The sequence below is a fragment of the Sphaerodactylus townsendi genome, unplaced genomic scaffold (assembly GCF_021028975.2).
Source record: "Sphaerodactylus townsendi isolate TG3544 unplaced genomic scaffold, MPM_Stown_v2.3 scaffold_26, whole genome shotgun sequence".
Lineage (NCBI taxonomy): Eukaryota > Metazoa > Chordata > Lepidosauria > Squamata > Sphaerodactylidae > Sphaerodactylus > Sphaerodactylus townsendi.
This window is the reverse complement of record NW_025950429.1, coordinates 690,317-709,917: the sequence shown is the minus strand read 5'-3', so window position 1 is coordinate 709,917 and position 19,601 is coordinate 690,317. Positions and strand designations below refer to the sequence as shown.

The 19,601-nt window shown below is 52.7% G+C and overlaps 1 protein-coding gene across 5 annotated transcripts; it reads right to left on the bottom strand.

The window, feature by feature from the left end:
- Positions 1-2,368: 2,368 nt before the first annotated feature.
- LOC125425298 (tumor necrosis factor receptor superfamily member 27-like) lies at positions 2,369-18,804 on the bottom strand. Of its 5 annotated transcripts, none has more exons than XM_048482901.1 (9): positions 18,774-18,804; positions 17,428-17,540; positions 15,059-15,178; positions 12,870-13,048; positions 11,473-11,558; positions 10,291-10,452; positions 7,098-7,226; positions 4,289-4,806; positions 2,369-2,721 (listed from the first exon to the last, which is right to left on the bottom strand). In XM_048482901.1, exons 2-9 carry the CDS (start codon positions 17,467-17,469, stop codon positions 2,701-2,703), a joined length of 1,257 nt encoding a protein of 418 aa, XP_048338858.1. In that variant the 5' UTR covers positions 17,470-17,540; positions 18,774-18,804; the 3' UTR covers positions 2,369-2,700. The 5 variants fall into 5 exon arrangements, with proteins under 5 accessions (XP_048338858.1, XP_048338857.1, XP_048338855.1 ...); XM_048482900.1 differs by lacking the exon at positions 18,774-18,804 and adding an exon at positions 18,748-18,773; XM_048482898.1 differs by lacking the exon at positions 18,774-18,804 and adding an exon at positions 18,732-18,760.
- Between the last annotated feature and the right edge of the window lie 797 nt (positions 18,805-19,601).

The following is a 19,601-nucleotide window of genomic DNA, read 5'->3' as shown; positions in this document are numbered from 1 at the left end:
GCCCTGCGTGTTACAGGTGGCAGTGGGGGAACCTGATACCATGAGCCAGTTTCTGGGCAAGCCCTTAGGCCAGGTTCCTCACAGACCTGCAGGCATGAGATGGCCTAGCACCACTGAGGGAGGGGCCTAGCATGCCCCTCCCCCTCCCCCTCCACTTCCTTCAGGCCAGCGCTGCCCAGGGGCATAACGAGGCAAACTGTAGCCCTGGGCAAAAGTTGGATGCCCCCCCCCCCCCCCATGGGCGGCCACTCCACCATGACCAAATTTTTTTTGCACCAGGACATTGGTGCCTGCAGGGGGTGCATTTTTAGACATATCAGCACCAAAATTTCAGCATATCATCAGGAGACTGTCCCTATGCTACCCCCCAAGTTCGGAGAGGTTTGGTTCTGCGCCCCCTGCAGGCCAAAAATGGAAAACCACTAAAAATACCCAAAAATGAACCCAGCATTTTGATGCCCCCCACAAGGTGATGCCCTGGGCAGCTGCCCACCTTGCCCAATGGGCATTACGCCACTGGCGCTGCCTATGACAGGTCACGCTTTCATCTCTTGGGAAGAAGCCAGGCCACATCAGTTGACCAGGGCTCCTGTTACTCTGTGCTGAAATGCAACAGGAAATGTGCCACACAGCCCCCCACCCCCACAATCCAGGTGGGCCATCTGCCCTGAGGCCAAAAGAGCTGTGGGATACCAAGGCTAAACCTGGAGGCTTTCAGGAGCAAATGTAAGCAAGTCGCCTTGGTTATGTGCCTCAGAAACTGGGAAGTGAACAAGGTCAGACCAACAGGTCACGTGCTGCTAGATCTGTAGGTTACAATCATTAAACAAAAGAACAATAGAGAAAGCAACATTTTCACACCCAACTCGGCTACACCCTATATAGGGGCGGGGCGGGGTGGGGGCATTCCAGGAACTAAGCCGCTCTCTGGGCATCTGTGTTGGAAGGTAATAACAAGGCACGCAAACCTTCTCAGTGGTGCTATCCACCAGATGCAGCAGTAAGTTGGAAATGATATTTGAGGTATTCGGTTCTGGTCTGGAACCCGTGGCCTTGGGCTGGACGTCTGCCCAAAGTGACTGGAGCCTTCAAGGGAGGAGGCTCCCACTCCTGTGGCACGTTAGAGAAGAGGACATTTCAACCAGTGCTGTCTTCACCAATTCCAGACAAAATGTCCCCCCCCCTCCATGTTTTCTCTTCTACCCACAAAAAGAACCACCACCTCCTTTGCAGTGGGCCTTCTGTAAGGTGACCAGATGGTCACCTTTGTGATCCGGAACGGGGAAGCGGCTGCGCGCACTGCCTTCTGGGGCTTGCCATTTGCCGCCCTGTCACAGGGCGGCAAACAGCAAGCCCCAGAAGGCCGGACGCTCCTGCAGCTGGGCGTGCGGGAGGCTGCCGCACTGCCTTGCACCCCAGAAGGCAATGCGGCAGCCTCCCAAAAATCGGGACAATTTGCAGAACAAATTGTTTAAAGGCGTGACGGTCCCGCCAAAAGCGGGACGTCTGGTCAGCCTAGCCTTCTGGTGTGTAGCAGGATTGTAGGATGGGGTTTTGGGGGGGGAGGGGCAGGCTTTACAGAGGTAAGGCTTTTCCATGCCTATCTACTCAGAAAAAGCTTTCTGAAATGAAAGTTCCCTTAACTCCCTAAAAGTGAACTTTGTCAGGAAACAGAAAATGCCACCATTTTAATGGCACACATAAGAGCTTTTATCCGAAAGGGTGGTGGCTCTTCTCTACAATTACATCTCAAAAAACAAGAGGAAGCTGCACACACACCCCACCCCCAAATGTAAAATGGCACCACTGGCCAAATGCAACCCTCTATTACTGCCACAGACCCCAGCAGTCAGTACAACAGAGGTGCGGAGCACAGAAACATCAAGCTGTTAACGAGAGTGTTGGGAGTGAGCGGTCTTAGCAGCAGCAACACTGTTTCCCCCTTGAAGGGACGTCAGAAGCCTCTTGCATTAAATCACAGCACATCCTGGAAATGCCTTCAGGCATTCGGTTCAAGTCAAGGCAGCCCACAAAGGTTGAACCCCAGAAAGAAGCTGCAAGACCAGAGGACCACCCGAAGGAGCTCAGGTCTGTAGTGGTTAGTGGACTTCTGGCCATCAGCCCTTGAGGTGCTGTTGGAAGGATCTTCCTGCTGTTGCAAAGACTATTAGGAAGATCCAAAAGGCGAACGGCAAGAGGTAGATCACCTGGTTTCGTCATCCAGCTGCTTCAAGGATTTCACTCCACATTCTGATGCTTATCACTACACAAGTGGAGCCCAATTTTAGCCCAGTTTGGCCCTCCAGCTACTGTGGCTCTCTGCAGCCCAGAGCTGGGAATTCTGGGCAATGGTTGCCAGGCAGCAATAAGGGAGAGTTCAGACCAAGGTGAGCACAGCAGAGAGTGTCCACATCCAGGAGGGCAGCCACGCAACAGGTTCAGCTGGTGGTGTGGAAGGCCCAAATCCACCTCCACGTGCCCGAAATGCTTGATCCCAGGCACAGTTGGGTCCAAACAGTGGGCAGGGGATCACAGGAAGGCCAGCGGAATGCTGGCTACCGAGAGAGTTAGTGATGGCACAGACACGGTCCTGTTGCATAGGTCACTGGACAGCAACCTCAGCTCTGTACACGGAGACCCAGCTGCAGGTAGAGCGAACGGCACTCTTGTCACTTACTCGCTCGGGCGACATCTCAGGCCTCAGCCGCGACCATCATCACACTGCAAAGAAAAGCCACCAAGAAGATTCATGAGTGGAGAACAGTCCTTCCGTCAGCAGGAAGTCCTGATCCCTGGACCCAAGAGGTTGCAAGCAGGGAGTCCGCCTGCCTGCCTGTCCCAAAGGAGCCCTTCGGGGGTAGGGTGGTTTATCAAATTGAATTAATAATAATAATAATAATAATAATAGTAATAGTAATAGTAATAGTAATAATAATAATAATAATAATAATAAAAATAATAAAAATAATAAAAGGAACTGTGGATACCCAAGAACCTCCCCTCTCTCTTTGGAGAAAAATGAAATCTAGCATTAGAGAGGAGTTTAGACACTCAACAGTTAAACAAGAGGCCGGGCAGATTTCTCTCCTGCGGCAGAAGCCCCAGTTATGCTGGGCCATCTGCACCCCAACAAACTGAACCCAGGCCCCGCAGTCAGACAGAGCCTGCTCCTGGGCCTCAGGTGGATCCTGCCTATTTTTATGTCCCTATTCATTGAAACATTTATTCATTCCCACTGTTTGAAAACCAAAAAGCCCAATCCACTTAAAATTAGTTGCGAAACTGCTGGGGAGGATAGCTGGGGGCAGAGGAGGGTGGAACGTTCCTGACACCAGGCCCAGCTAATCGGCAGAGGCGTACCAGGGGTAAATGGCCCCCAGAGACAAATTGTCTCCAGGATGCCCCGCAGGCTGTGCCCCCATCCCACCCCCCAGGCTCTGCCCCCCCCACCCCGGCTCCACCCCCACTGCCCTCGACCCCATCCATGTCACCATGGACATGGGCAAGGTCTAGGGTGCCCCCCCCACTCCCCCCCCACATAGCCCAGTCGAAGTTCAGTCTCTGACCTCCCAGGCAGGCTAGAAGAGAGACTGCAGCCCCAGCCCTATAACTCTATGCCACTGGGGGGGTGGGGTGGGGCTGTGGGGAGCAGGAAGGGGTGGCACTTCCTGCTCCCCTGCCTCCTGCCCCTGGCCTCCCAGTGTTTATAAAAGAAGATCTCTGAGGTTGGGACTGCAGTCTCTTCTGGCCTGCCCAGAGTGGAGGCTGGGAAGAGACTGTGTCTACCTGCTGGGAGCCCAGCTATGGGAAGGAAGTGCATGGCATGCATGGGGGGGAGTCCAGGGGTGGGGTTGAGGGCACTTTGGAGGCAGCAGGGAAGTTCTCAGCTTTGCATGCCCTGGACGGCCTCGAGGCACGTGGAAAACGAGGGAAACAAAAGTAGGGATCCTCCTGGTCACGTGGGGGGCCGATCTTGCACACCCCCCCATGTGACCAGAAGAATGGCGCCCGGGAGCAAGGGGTACCCCTTGTCCCTAGGCAGATACGCCACTGCTAATTGGCTCTGTACACGGTACACTGCAAACTTCCAAAAGTGATCTCAACCCTTAGTAAAAACAAGAGTCTGTCCAGAACACTTGTGAGCGCACCTCAAGAGCAACTTGTGGCTGAAAGGATATAACCACCATGTGTTGCCTAAATTTTATAGCTGCTGAACAAGGAAAGATGGGGTAGCTGACTTCCACTCAGTCCCTCCTAGCCCACAGAAACAGTGTCCAGTGCAACTTACCAGTTGCTCCCCACACTCAGCAACAGGATTTCGGAAGGATGAACAAGAGCTGTGGGGAGATCCTGAGGTGAGCCTGGCCTGCGATGCTTGGCCAACGCATGAGGCAGGAACTGGTTCAGTCCCACCTCTCAAGCTCACCCGGACATCCCTCTCCTTGGCATCCTCTCGGTGCAGCTGCTTCGCCTGGGCAGAGAAGTTCCGCAGGTCCAGCTCGGTGCATTCCACAGGGGCATGAGGCCACTGATGCTGCATCTCCGTGGCACATGAGGAGAGAGGCTCCGGATCATCGGTGTCCCTGGCAGAATCTGGCTGGAGCTCCGTGAAGGAAGAGGCTCTGGTGGAACAGTCGCTACAGCCAGAGTTCCGGAGCAGGGGTCGGGGCTCCCGGGGGCTCCCGGCCTGCAGGGCTTTGGGGCCAGCTGTGATCAGTTTGGAGAAGTCCCAATTCGCTTGCTGACTGGGCAGATGGAAACGGAGCACTTCGCCCTCAGAGAAGAACTGGGCAGCTGCTGCAGGACCTAAAGCCAGAAATGTTATAGTTGAGAAGCAAGAAGCCTTCAAACGGCAGCCTCCCTCTCCTCTGGGTTCCAGTTTCTTCCCTTACAAGGAAGACAGTCTCCCTTTGGAGCCTCCCAGCCACTGGTCAGCCACAGGTGGAGCTGGACAGCCAGTTCCTTCTCCAAGAAATATCCCTCTACAGGGGCTGGCCACTCCTGCCGACAGAACTGATGAATGGAGCAGAGACCCCCTGATCCCTCTCCCTGCCCCAGTTTTCTTCTGTTCAGACATGACTGTCCAGAAAACCCAAGTTCCGCTATCTGAATAACCCCCACATCCCAGTGGAGAAAAAGAGTAGGTTTTTATATCTCGCTTTCCTCTACTGTATACTCAAAGCAGTTCACAATTTCCTTCCCTTCCCTTCCCCACAACAGACACCCTGTGAGATATGTTAAGAGTTGGGTTTCAATTGTTATTGGGCTGAACTTATTGTCTTATTATTGTCTGTATGCGTCAGAATCCCAAAAACTGAAATGAAGAAGAAGAAGAAGAAGAAGAAGAAGAAGAAGAAGAAGAAGAAGAAGAAAAAGAAGAAGAAGAAGAAGAAGAGGAGGAGGAGTTTGGATTTATATTCCCGCTTTCTCTCCTGCAGGAGACTCAAAGGGGCTGACAATCTCCTTGCCCTTCCCCCCTCACAACAAACACCCTGTGAGGTAGGTGGGGCTGAGAGAGCTCCGAGAAGCTGTGACTAGCCCAAGGTCATCCAGGTGGTGTGTGGGGGAGTGTACAGGCTAATCTGAATTCCCCAGATAAGCCTCCACAGCTCAGGCGGCAGAGCTGGGAATCAAAATCGGTTCCTCCAGATTAGATACACAAGCGCTTAACCTCCTACGCCACAGTAGTTTATTGAGTATTGAGGATCTCCCCTGGTCATGCCAGAACTGAGGTTTGCCCACGCAAAACCCAGTAGTTAAAGTAGCTTAAACCCCCCATCCTGGGAAAGCGCACCCAAAAGGAACTGTGAAAGAGATAACGGAAAAGACAGCCAGGCACTGACCTTGAGCAGCACCTGGTACAGTATAACACCATACAGAAGACAGTCGGAAGTCAGTTAGAAAGCAATTAACCCATTCCCTCCACCCCCAGCACACAGAAAGCAGCAATAGCAAAATCCCCATAATACCAGGCCTCCTGACAGTATGTGAGCTGCCCTGAGCCCAGTCTTTGGTTGGGGTACAGTGAGATATAAGCCAAAAATAAAGTAAAAACAAAGGCTGAGTGAATTCTGAGAGAACTATGACTGGCCCAAGGTCACCCAGCAGGCTTCATGTGGTGGAGTGAAGAACCAAACCCAGTTCTCCACTCTAATCTGGAGAACCAGGTTTGATTCCCTGCTCTGCCACTTGAGCTGTGAAGGCTTATCTGGTGAACCAGATTAGCCTGTGCACTCCAACACATGCCAACTGGGTGGCCTTGGGCTAGTCACAGTTCTTAGGAGCTCTCTCAGCCCCACCCACCTCACAGGGTGTTTGTTGTGAAGGGAGAAGGGAAAGGAGATTGTAAGACCCGGGGGGGGGGGGGATATAAATCCAAACTCCTCCTCCTCCTCCAGTCTGTTGCTCTTAATCACTACACCCTGCTGGTTCTCCAAGCCAGTGGCCAGTGTATGCTTGAGGTCAAGGCAGCCACTTCCAGCTCAGAGAAAGAAGAGTGGGCTGTGCCTCTCAGGACAGTCACCTGGAGGAAATTCTGAAAGAACTGCTTCCATACCTCTGGAAATGAGCCTGGGCCTCCCTGCGTCTTGTCTATGCACTGCCACAGAGAAGGGGCAAACGGAGCAGCAGGCTGTCAGGCAAACACACAGCTCAGTTACGTCCAGATGTTATGAACACACAGGGTGTAACCTAGCCATCCCGAAGAGCTTCTGTCCCACTGATTTCACCAGAGGAGTGAAGGGAGTGCTTGAGACTCTCCTGTTAAAAAAGCCCATGCCAAATGCTGAATTGTGGCCAGATTGCCCCCAAGCACACAAGCATCCACGGCTGGACTTATTTTGATTGCTTTTTAAAAAATAATTGTTGTATTTACATTGCAAGTAGTCTTGAGTTCTGCAAGTAAGAAAGAAAGGACTGGTTCTCTCAGAAATTAAGAAATAAATGGTTTAAATAAATAAATAATGCATCTGCGAGAGTTGCCTGTCAACCAGCTCCCTCAGCATACAGGAGTCTGTGAATTTACAAGCTTAAATGAACTCCAGGGGTGTCTTGCCCTCCCCACTCAAAGCCCAAGGATTCAAGTGCTAGGGAGTCACCTTCCAGTGGTTCTTGTGCAGGGCTTAAGCGCTTGATGCCCAAGCAGCAGGGATCCAGCAGTTGCTCAGGCCCTGGAGAAGCCTGAAACGTCACGCTCTGAGTGGAGAAATCCCGTCTCCGCAGGAACACTGGCAAAGGAGACAGAAGGAATTAAGCACACTGGAGTCAGGGGCCTGTTTCAAATGTAAGGTTTCCCCTGCGACTCTTTTCTTTGGAGTGGGTTTTCCTCCATTTTCAGTGCTAATGTAACCTCCATGCTCTGAATGGGTTGACCCAGAAAGGGGTGGAGACTCAAAGCAGCCAGAGGCTGCAGCAGACCTCATGTAGTTGGAGGAGACGAGGCTACCAGACTCGGACCTTGGTTGGTATAAGCCCTGAACACCTTGTTAAGGTAACTGCAATATTGTTGGGAACTACTAAGAAGGTAGTTGTTTATTTTTGCTATGTTGTAAATGTTGGAGTTTATTGTTTCAGGGCTTCTTTTTGTGGTTGTAATGGGTGAGAGTTCTCCTGGAAACCTTCATCACGTTGAATCCTGTTCATCAAGCCCTTGGAGTCTTCAGGAGCCAACCCACTTGCAGAGAAGAATTGGACTTGGCATATCAGTAGACTGTAAACATAAGGACTTGAAAATGCAACCTGAACAGGACCTTGAAATGTGATGTTAAATGTTGATGTTATCTGTTAAGAAAGTAAACCATTTTGTTTTTTTTAAAAAATTGTTGTTGCAAACTCATTCCAAGTTCTGCCCCACAAAACCCACAGATAGAGGTTACACTAACAACAGATTCTCTCACTGTGAAGCTTCCCGAGCTAAGCCACCTGCAATTTACCTTACCTGCTGCTTGCCTTGCTGCCTGCTACTTTTTTGCCTCTTAAAAAAATAACAACACACCTTGGGCGCTTTGCTGGCTGAGTGTGGGAGGAGCTGCTGCTAGGTGGGTGGAGAAGGGGAGGGGCGAGCAGAGCCACAGCGGGCTGAGAACACACAATGGCTCTCTGCTTTTTCAGCTAACAAAGTTTTAAAAATCACACTCAAAGAGGTCTTGGAAGCTGCGGGGCTTTTCACATCAAGTTCTGAAGGGGGGGAAATGTGTGCGCAACCAAGAATTTGCCTCAAAGGAAATGTATGTTCACAGCAGGGCAGACCACAAGTGCATGACAGGCCAGTGAAATGTCTGGCATGGAAGGAATTTGTTTGTTTAGACCAGGGGTAGGGAACCTTTAACAATCAAAGAGCCATTTGGACCCGTTTTACACAGGAAAAGAAAACACTTGGAGCCGCAAATAATTTTTGACATTTAAAATAAAGATAACACTATATATTGGGTTTTTTTTTACCTTTTACTCCACTCATTCTGAGAAGCGCATGGATGCGTCTGCCCTGCTGCCTGCAGGGCGGGCAAGGATTGGGCCAGCGGCTCGGACTCGTCGGCTGCCGGGAAAGCGCCTGCCCCGCTCGAATGGGGCGGATGAGAGGGGAAGCCCGCAGCACGGCCCAGCCGACCGTGGGCAGTTGGTGCTCCCGCCCTGCTGCCTGCAGGGCGGGCAAGGATGGGGCCGGTGGTTCGACTTGTGGAGCCACAGTGCAAGGGCAGAAGAGCCGCATGCGGCTCTCGAGCCGCAGGTTCCCTACCCCTGGTTTAGACTAACAAAAAAGTCCATAAGGGTTTCTAGTCTACAGTTCATTTTTCTCTTGCCCCAACTATTAATCATTTGTGCATAGTAACAGCTTGAAGGAAAGGAAGATAATTTATCTCTAGCTCAGTTATTTTTTAATTTGCAAAGAATAGGATCTTTGGAACTGTCTGAAGTGCTTTATAATCATCAAGTCTTTACAACAACCCTGCAGAGTAGGTCTTTTTTAATTCCTGTTTTGCTAAGGAGGGAGGATTCCTGAGAGCGACCTGCTTAAAACCTCCAGGCATTCCACAGTGGTGAGAAGACCTGGCTGGAGGGCTTGTAGGCCCTAGTCCAACACATGACCTCAGAGTCATACGGAGGGCAGGGCAGGCAGGGCACTTGCCCGAGGTCCTACTGAAGGGGCGTGTGTGTGTGTGTGTGTGTGCGTGTGTGTGCGTGTGTGTGCGTGTGCTGCAGTCTGCACTGCTGTTGGGAATACCCTGGGCCCGTGGTGGTGAACCTTTGGCACTCCAGATGTTAAGGAATGCAATTCCCATCAGCCCCTGCCAGCATGGCCAATTGGCCATGCTGGAAGGGGCTGATGGGAATTGTAGTCCATAACATCTGGAGTGCCAAAGGTTCGCCACCACTGCCCTGGGCCATGGTGGGCAGAAACAAGTCAGGTGAGCGGCAGAGGGAAGCCCTGCCAAGGGGCCCAGGGGACCCTTCCAAAGAGTCAGCAGGCTCCGTCCAGATCCCTCGCTGGTGAGGCTGCTGCTGGCAGCCCCAGCCCACATTCACTGGGTGGGGGGGAGCTGGGGGGGAGGGGGCACATGCAGCAAGGCTGGGAGTGTGGCTGACCCCACCCCTGACCCACAGGGGGAAATGCCCAGGACATGGTGGGAACAGCACCCCAACACCCAGCAGATTCTGACACCCATGCTGGGGGAGACAGACCCAGGGGACAGGATGCCCGGAACTCCTGGTTAGAGGCCCTCTGGCTGATCAGAATTGCCAGGGGAAATGGGAGGGCCTGCATGTGCTGGTGGGGAGGGGGGCGAGGGAGGGGGGCAGGCTCAATTTCTTCTTGTTGATGGTGCCTGCCCCACCCTGATGCCTTTGGCTCACCAGAGCCTGGAAGCCAGTGGCCCAGAGAGGGGGTGGGGTGGGGTGAGGGAGGGGGTTGCAGTCCCAAGACCAGCACCAGCTGCCTCGCCATGGAAATGGCAGCGGCAGCAAACAGGCCCGCAGGTGGATGCTGATGATGTAGGAAAAGGTGGGCAATGGAGGCTGCCGGAGTCCTCCTCCAAGCAGCAGCTCATCCAGGTGAAACTGGCTGCCTGCATACGGAGCCACTCAGCCCATTGCTCCAATGGAGAACATTAAAGAGCAGCAGGTGCCATCTGGGTTTGCTTTGGTCCCTCCACGAGGAGGAGGGCAAGCTCCGTTGAGGGGCTCTGTAGGCAGCCAAGGTGCAGCAGAGCCATGCAAAGGAGAGAAAGGAGGATGCTGCCCATCTCAGCAAAGCCCAGGAAACTAAGAGGTGGCAGAGGCCCACTGCTGACTCACCGCGCTGGCACTGGTGTTTCCAGAACTGCTGGCAGTAGAGGAGAGAGAGGAAGGAGACCAAGACAACGATGACCAGGGCACCGCTGGTGAGCACCACGAGGGGGCTGCTGTCAAGTGGAGGCCTGGCAGGATTTTCTACCTTCTGGCTAATTCTCGAGAGGCCTGCAAAGATGACAGTCACAGGATCAGCGAGATGCATGCAGATGAACACGTGGAGGCACCAGTCCTCAATGTGCCTACTCAGAAGTAAGTCCCACTTGATTCAGTGACACTTACCCCCTGGACTGCACCCATAACCATATAAACAATCATTTTGGCTTGGCAGAAAGAGTATGATGTCATATGCAATTGTGTAGTTCCAGCTTTGTAAAAAAATTGAATTGTGTCTCTGCGAGGTTTAGGGGGAGAGAGTGTGGGCATTCTCACTGTGAAGCGACAAGGAGCGCCCCCATGTAGGAAATGATCCTATTTCCTTTACACAGCATTAACCGAAAGCCAGCACAGATTGATAGATGAAACTGCTGCCATCAGAAGGATTTCCTCCCACTGGCTAGCCCAGGTTATGGTGTTCTTCACATTAAAAGTCAGAGGAGATCTCAAGAGAGATCATTTGTGCTAATAAAGAAATATGTTTTTAAAAGCTATAGGTATTCTGGGGAAGCAGAAAACCTCATCCTGGATAAGGAATCGAGGATTGTAGAAATCGCTCCTTTCAAAAAACCAACTGTTGTCCTAGGACAGTGGTGGCAAACCTTTGGCACTCCAGATGTTATGGACTACAATTCCCATCAGCCCCTGCCAGTATGGCCAATTGGCCGTGTTGGCAGGGGCTGATGGGAATTGTAGTCCATAACATCTGGAGTGCCAAAGGTTCGCCACCACTGTCCTAGGTTCTTCTGCCCGGGGAAATCTCAAAAACTTGGTGTGAAGTGGGAATGGACTTCCAGTTGTTTGGGTCTTCCAGAACTCCTCCCCATCACTAGCAGAACCAGAATAAACTTGACCAAAGAAAGCAATAATTTATACAGGTTCCAATATCCAGCTTTTCTGGGTACGCATTTTTAATTTATTTTCAAAGCAGTCATCATATTATGTTGCCTCTCTCTGTGACGAATGCAGCTACTCTGGGATTTAGCAGCTTAGGAAGGACAGCCAGTCAAAAAGCCTACGCTGTGGACCTACACTGTGGTTCAGACGGGGGAGTCTGCTTGGTGCAGGGAACACATTCCAGATCCTGCAGTCCTCCGATCTGGGTTTTGCTGTAGAAGCTGCAAAGAGAGAGGAAGCAGATGCTGAACGGGTCTGCTAAATGGGACGAGACAAGACCTCCCTTGTGCCAGGGCAGGCGTGGAGGTTTCACACATGAAAGATGGACAGCTCAGCAACAGGAGGGAGGAGAGGAAGGGAATCGCCCGGCCTTGCTTATGCCACAACCCCCACCACCCCCACTGGCATCTTGTTGTGTGTGCCTCCCCTCTAAAGTGTTCGGCAGTCCAGACCCAGCCATGAAGAATGTTGTGCCCTAGCCGCACGTAACCTGCAAAGCAGAGGGAGTGGGATTGGGGCCATGGTTTAGAACATAAGAACATAAGAACTAGCCTGCTGGATCAGACCAGAGTCCATCTAGTCCAGCACTCTGCTATTCGCAGTGGCCCAACAGGTGCCTTTGGGAGCTCACGTGCAGGAGGTGAAAGCAATGGCCTTCTGCTGCTGCTGCTGCTCCCGATCACCCGGTCTGCTAAGGCATTTGCAATCTGAGATCAAGGAGGATCAAGATTGGTAGCCATAGATCGACTTCTCCTCCATAAATCTGTCCAAGCCCTTTTTAAAGCTACCCAGGTTAGTGGCCATCGCCACCTCCTGTGAGTGACATTGAAAGGGCTACACGTCAAAGCAACTGCACTCTGAAATACTACTGATTTCAGCCCACCAATTTGGTCACGCAAACTGTCTTTCAGGGATACCCGTGATCCTGGCAGGTGAAGCTCCAGCTCACAAAATGCAGTCCCGAGGGCTCTGTTCTGTTCTGGGAGTAAGCCACATCAAACACACCTGCTTACAGTTGCAATCTCATAGTCAACGGAAGTCAATGGGCTTAAAGCATAGGTGTCAAACTCGTGGCCCTCCAGATGTTATGGACTACAGCTCCCATCATCAGATGTTATGGACTACAGTTCCCATCATCCCCTGCCAGCATCATGCTGGCAGAGGATGATGGGAACTGTAGTCCATAACATCTGGAGGGCCACGAGTTTGACACCTGTGGCTTAAAGGGTTATAACTCTGCTGAGGATTGGACTGAGGAGTCACAAGCGGGGATAGCGAGCCAATGGCTGCAATTTACATCTAGCAAACTGCTCCCCACCCCACCACCACCTGGAATTTAACAAGTTTTCCATCTTCACAATCCCTATCCGCACTGTCTTTTGTGCCGCAGAACCCCAGCCTGGCAGAGTGAGGATTTGAACCTGGGCCCCATAGCTTTGAGTCCAACGCTACAGCAAACTGGCACCCAAATTAGTGAATGCCAGCCATGTTTACAGTGCAGCTCCCTGCGGTGTGACTCCCATTGCTCTTACCCAGGGAAGCATCCGCCGCAGGCTGTGTTCGAGGTGGCCGTGCACGGGGCCTTCTGGATCCGGTTGATTAGGCTGCAGGAGAGGCAGGGTTTGCAGCCTTGATGGCCCCAGCTGTCCTTGAACCTCCTGGGACGGCAGGGCAGACACTGGGAATCACCCCCTTCACTATAGCCGCACTCCTGCAAAGAGACATGGCAGATCCAGCAGAACAGTCCAGTTGAACGGGTGACTGTAGCGTGATGCCACAGCTGGCCATCGCAGGCAAAAAATGACGTGCAGCAGCTGTGCACCATCTTCAGCCAGGCGCTTGTCAAAAGAGGCCATTCACCCTGCATGAAAACAGACCCTGAGAGCCAGGGATCCCAAGTGGCAGCTCCCACGGAGTCCCTGGCTAGCACACGGCCTGCCCATTCCTCCCCACCCTCCACAACTGCTGCCCTCTTCCCAGCTATGTAGGAAGACAAGCCAGGCCAGAAGGAGCTCTAGGTCACAAGGAGGGAGGGGACCCAAGCTTGGAAAGGGAATTCGGCAGGGGCCAGAGGGCAGGCACAGTCAAGTTGAGTTGAGTTCCGAATCGTCTTCAAGGCCTTGCGCGGTCTGGCCCCATAGGTCCCATCTTGGCCTCTGCGCTCGGCAGAGGCCAATTTGCTGGTGGTCCCTGGCCCCTCTATGACGCGGCTGGCCTCCACTCGGGCCAGGGCCTTTACAGCCCTGGCCCCTGCCTGGTGGAATGCTCTTCTGCCAGCTGTCCGGGCCCTGTGGGACCTTAATGAGTTCCGCAGGGCCTGCAAGACCAAGCTATTCCGCCGGGCTTTTGGGGCCAGCCGCTGAAGCCCCCTCCCCCTCCCTCCCCTTCCCTTTTTTGACAACTGGGGCCCTACTGTTCTCTCTTAGAGGAGTTTAGTTGTTGGGCACTATCCTCTGCTTGAAATGTTTTATTAGGATGGTACGCTGTCTAATGTATTTTAGGATGGAACGCTGTTTTAATGTACACCAGTACAGAATGTACGGTGTTTGTTTATTTTATTATTTGATGTCGTTTGTTTTCCGTTGTAAACTGCCCTGAGCCCTCCAGGGGAGGGCGGTATAAAAGCTGAATAATAAATAAATAAGTAAGTAAGTAAGTAAGTAAGTAAGTAAGTAAGTGTGGGGCAGGAGGAAGAGGGACCTCCACCTGCCTCACCTCCTGAGTTCTGCGGCTGAAGGTTTTCTCAGGCCACAACTGGAGCAACTGGACAGAGTTAGAAATGCCATCCCAGCACCTGAGTAATGGAACAGCTACTCAGAGTCGTGCGCCCACTCATGCTTCCAGAGCTGAGCCATGTCAGTGGGCCTTGGAAAGGGGGATTCAATGGAAGGCAGCCCCACAAAAGGTCTCACTGCATTGGGGCTTGGCACCACCAAGAGGCACGCTCAGCTAGACAGGAAAGTGGTTCTGGGACACAGGGATGTGAGGGTCCTGAAGCCAAAGAGGGTTCTGGGGGGGTCCAGATCAGCACTTGGAATTGTTCTTGAGCTGAAAAGAGTGCAATTGAATTCCAAAGGAGGCCAGGCACATTAATGGAGGGGTGGCTGGCCAGGCCCAGAAACTACCCACATGATGGCTACCTGGAAATTTCAGGTGTGCAGGAGCCCCTCTCTGAATGTTCGTTGCTGGGGAGCCAATGGCAGGCCTGCCTTTGCAATGTCGGAGGCTGGTGGGGATGGAACTCTGGGGTGATCCAGCAGGACCTTGTCCAAAGGCAGGCCTTGAGAGGCTGGGTTTGGTCTCCAAGGAGCCCGTTAAGAGCAGTGGGAAAGATCTCAGGCTGAGGCCTTGGGGAGCTGGCAGTGAACCAAAGCTGCTCTGGGCTTTGGCCAACTTGGTTCGAAGCCGCTGATTAATATGCCCAGAATTCAGTGGTGAGGCTGAACTCTTTGGGAACGAGCTGTGTTTATTCTCAGCAACTCTTCATCTATGGCATTCCCATATGGTTTCTGAAATATGTGCGTTCAAGAGGGAATGTGCTCTAGTTGAATGGGAGAAGGCCCACCTCTGTGGTTTTCCTGAAACCCTAGAAAGCCCCTGCCAGTGGAGGAGAGGTTCCAGATCAATCTACTTTGGGAACACCCCAGTGCAGAGGGGCTGTCCTGTGCCCAGGATCCAGCCCCCACAGACCTTGCCTGTAGTCTTGCAAGACTCAGCTTACCTTGGAAAGCTCCAGTCCAGGTCCACATGCCCTGCAGGGGGCGCACTGCCCGTGCTCATCCAGGTACTGGCTTGCTTGGCATTCCACGGGGTTGGCGAGGGGGTGTGGTGCCCGGGTAAGCTATGGAGAGAAAACTGTGTACCAGTGGACCGAATGGTTTAGCTGTAGTTGTAGAGCGGGCTGTTAACATCTATCCTGCTGGCGCAGGACCTGGTGCTAGACAGCAAACCAAACTGAGGTATGGGACACCAGAGCCAGTTACTGATGGTGGTGGGGAGACCTATAACCCTTCTGCAGCACAGCTGACTCCTAAAACAAACACTGCACTTGATGGGCACAGAAGAAACCAGGTTGCAAAGAAGGCAACAACAGCATGAGGTTCTCTCTTATGTGGTCTACTTCTGCTGTGAGGACTGTTCGATCAGTGTTGTGGTTTATGCTGTTTTTATGAACTGGATTGCTTTTAGTAGCTTTATCATGCCTCGATGTTTTTAGCTGTGAGACACTTAAAGTAGGCCTCTACAGAGATGGTTGTACATTTCCCAAGCCAACAAACACCTAATATTTTCATTAGAGGCCCAATGAGCTGCACTTAAGTAGGCTGGCTTGCAAGCCAGACAGGCAGAGCCTTGGTTCTGCAGAGATAGACAGAAAAAGCAAACAAAACCAAGATGTATTTCACGCTCCAGACTTTAGCAAAACTGAGAACTCCTTTGAAAATAAATCCTGGTACAGAAGAAAGAGCACCTAGAAGGACATAAAAAGAACCCTGCTGGATCAGACCAGTGAGAGTCTATCTAGTAGTCCATCATCCCATCCAACACAGTGGCCAACCAGTGACCCTGTAGGTCCAATAACAGGGCACAGAAGAAGAAGAAGAAGAAGAAGAAGAAGAAGAAGAAGAAGAAGAAGAAGAAGAAGAAGAAGAAGAAGAAGAAGAAGAAGAAGAAGAAGAGGAAGAGGAAGAGGAGGAGGAGGAGGAGGAGGAGGAGGAGTTTGGATTTATATCCCCCCTTTCTCTCCTGCAGGAGACTCACAAGGGGCTGACAATCTCCTTGCCCTTCCCCCCTCACAACAAACACCCTGTGAGGTGGGTGGGGCTGAGAGAGCACCGAAAAGCTGTGACTAGCCCAAGGTCACCCAGCTGGTGTGTGTGGGAGTGTACAGGCTAATCTGAATCCCCCAGATACGCCTCCACAACTCAAGCGGCAGAGCTGGGAATCAAACCCGGTTCCTCCAGATCAGAGTGCACCTGCTCTTCGCCACTGCTCTTCGCCACTATGCCACTGCTGCCAAGACCTTCCCCTGACAAAGCCCTGCTCTTTGGGCTGGGAAAAAGCTGCTAGATGCCAGTGGGCTTTCCAGAAGCAAATCCCAAGGAGCTGCCCAGGCCTGCAGCAAGCAACATCCCAGCAGAGGCTATAAAGACTGCAGGGACTCTCCGCACTCTGCTGCGGAATTCAGCAAGATCAAGAAGAAATCTCTCACAGAAGTTTTAATGGTCTTCAGTGACAGGCCTTTAAGTGAAGATAGGGATTCCTGTGTGAAGCACATTCCTGAACAAATCACGGACATTTCCAAAACTAAAGTGCCATGTTCCTAAGACTGGAATCCTGGCAGAACCCAATGGATATAAAATTCTGCCCTGCCAGAGGTGCAACCTGGAAGCCCAGATTCTCCAACTGGAAGAGCACACATTGGTTCACTAGCAGACATCATCTTATAGGAGCGAGTTGCAAGAATTCTGCCTCAATGCATGTCAGCAACTGATAACATTTAACGTGTATTAGGATTATGGATGGAAGCAGGACTTTGGAAAGACATCCCACCAAGCTTTCATTACTGGTGACCTTCTAAGATAGTTATTAGATCTAGGATCACCTCTCCCCTGGTTGGTTCCACAACCATCTGCTCTAAGCCACAGTCATTTAGCGTATCCAGGAATGCGCTCTCCTTACTATGACCTGAACATGCATTTTTCCAGTTTATGTGTAATGGTCATTTCTGTGGTTGGCTCTACCTCGTCTAGGGGCCATTCTGTGGCTGCGCCCAAAGTACCACATCAGAAATCCAAGGGTGCCCATGGGTTCAAACAGGTTGGGGACCACTGCTCTAGGCTAAGAGATCAGTAAGAGAAAAACCATCCCTGCAGGCACAAAAGCTAGAAACATACATCCTAGAAAAAAACAAAAGCCAAGAGTCTCCCAGCTGAGTTCCACATATTGTGTTTTGATTTGGAAGTGGTCTCTGTGCATTGCTGCATAGCGGCAGGCAGGCAGGCAGGCAGGCAGTTTTCAGTGCTCCTGCCCACATTCACGAGTTGGAATACTTTAGTGGAGGAACTAGATGTCCCTGCAACAGATTCATACCTGTGTGACAAGCAGCAACATAAGCAGTGGCGCATATCCCATCGTGTTAATTTATTCCGAGCTTAGTGGTTTCTTAATTGAAAATTGCAGTGGTCGGCTTGCGAATGTAGCTCCTTGAAATCATGAGACAAAAGAAACAAGGATACAAGGGGCTTAACCAGCAGGCTCCAATAAAACAGACTGCAAGGCAGGATGGAGTCCACGTGCATTTATTTAAGACATTTCTATGCCTTTTGGAGACCTGCTTGAAGCAGCTTGCAATTAAAATGATAAATTGGCACCATAAAAACAACATGCCACGGGACAGAAACCACATCAAATTAGCCACTAAGTCCCCAAACAATATGGAAACGGACCATTTTAAAAGCTGGAAAGATAAAGTCCCTCATTACAAGCCTGGACATAAATGGCCAGAAAGTCTGTAAAGTAGGCATCAGGTGGGCCTGGAAGGGGAGGGCATTCCAGAGCAAGGGGCCACCACAGAAAATGCCCCCCCCCCTCCTCTGAAGGTGGAGATGCAGAGAGCAGGGCTCTTATTCCTGTAGCAGAACTCACTGGCATTCCTACCAAGTCAAAATGTCTTCATTTATGGCATTTTCCGTTCTCTCCGGAGTCCTATTTAAGGTGGCTTCCCAGCAGGTGTTTCATCTCACCCCCGCCCCAAATCTGGACCCCAAGGAGGGCAGCCCGGCGGGGGCGCCCAGGCCCGGTGGAAGCCGGCGATCCTCTCAGCGGAGCCCGAGACTTGCTGCCCCCCTCGCCCCCCCCCCCGGGTATCCCCAAGCCCTCTTTGGACCGACCCTCTGCGGGGGGCACCTGCGGGGGGGGGGCGAGGCCAGACCTCCGGGATCTAACGGGAGGGCCCGCGCGGGGACGGGCTGCTCCGCTTCGCCCCGGGACGGGTCTGGGCTAAGGGTAGGGGGCGCCGGGCAGAGCCGGCAAGCCCGAACATGCCCGAGCGGCAGAGACACCCACGTGGGCGGCGCTGGGATCGCCTGCCCGGGACAAGCCAGCCCCCGCGCCCCAGTCTCTCCCCCCCCCCCCCGCCCACCTCAGTCCGGCCGAGGCCAAGCGAGGGCAGCGCTGGGGGGCTCTGTCCTGGGCGCCCCAACCCCCCCCCCCCCGGAAAGGCCCACGGCGGCGGAACACGTCCGGGCAAGTCTCCAGACAGCTCCCTCCATAGCAGGGAACGGCCCCGCCGGCCACCATGCAGCACCCCCGGGCTCACCAGGGCCGTCTCTCACACAGACACACACCGACACACACACACACCTGCCCCGCCGCCGCCGCCACCCTCGGCTCACCTGCCTCCCCCCTCACCTGGCCGCCCCGGGCCCCGGACTCACTTGGCAGGACAGCGGCGATCCCAGCCACCGGCGCCCCTCAAGCCCCGCCCCCAACCTACGGCGCTCCCCATTGGCTGCGGCGCGAGCACCTATGCAGATTAGGCTCCCGAAGGGGCGTGTCCGCTGGAGTTGTCAATGGGACTCCGCCGTTTGTCAGTCTCGGCCAGTGACCCAGCAGGGCCCCCCCCCCCCGCTTCGCCCCCCCCCCCCAGGGGCGTAACGAGGCAAACTGTAGCCCTGGGCAAAACCTGAGTTGGATGCCCCCTCCCAAATGGGCGGTCACTTGCACCCATTCCCCCTCGAAACTGCACAACTTTAGCACACTTGACATTGTCCATCCAAGTACTAGCCAAGACTGGCCCTGCTTGGCTCCAGAGATCAGAGGAGATCAGGCTAGCCCGGGGCTACTGAAGTCTGGGTGTTTCCATAGCAATGGCAGTAAACAATCTTGCATCACAACACCTCTGTTGGGTCATCCTCACTGGCCATTTGGTCTGGTTAGGACTTTCCATACTGTTCATTTAAGCTCATCCTGGCAGGTAGGAAAGTCCTCCAAGGAAAGGTTCATGGACTTCTCTGCCCTTCCTGCAGAGAGTCCCTCTGTCATTGGGGGTGGAAGCCAGAGACAGAAATCCAGCATTCCTCCTTGTATGGGATTTCATAGCCTTGGTTTTCTTGCAGAATGCAAGGCGCATTAAAGAGGTCTCCTTGCCTGTTTGCCTTGCTCTGTTGTTTTCCTCTGCTTCCAGGCCAACCCTTTTATACTGGGATGGAATTTTCTCCTTTGGCCTTCTGGAGTGAGATCTTATTTCTCAAAACTGTTAGCTT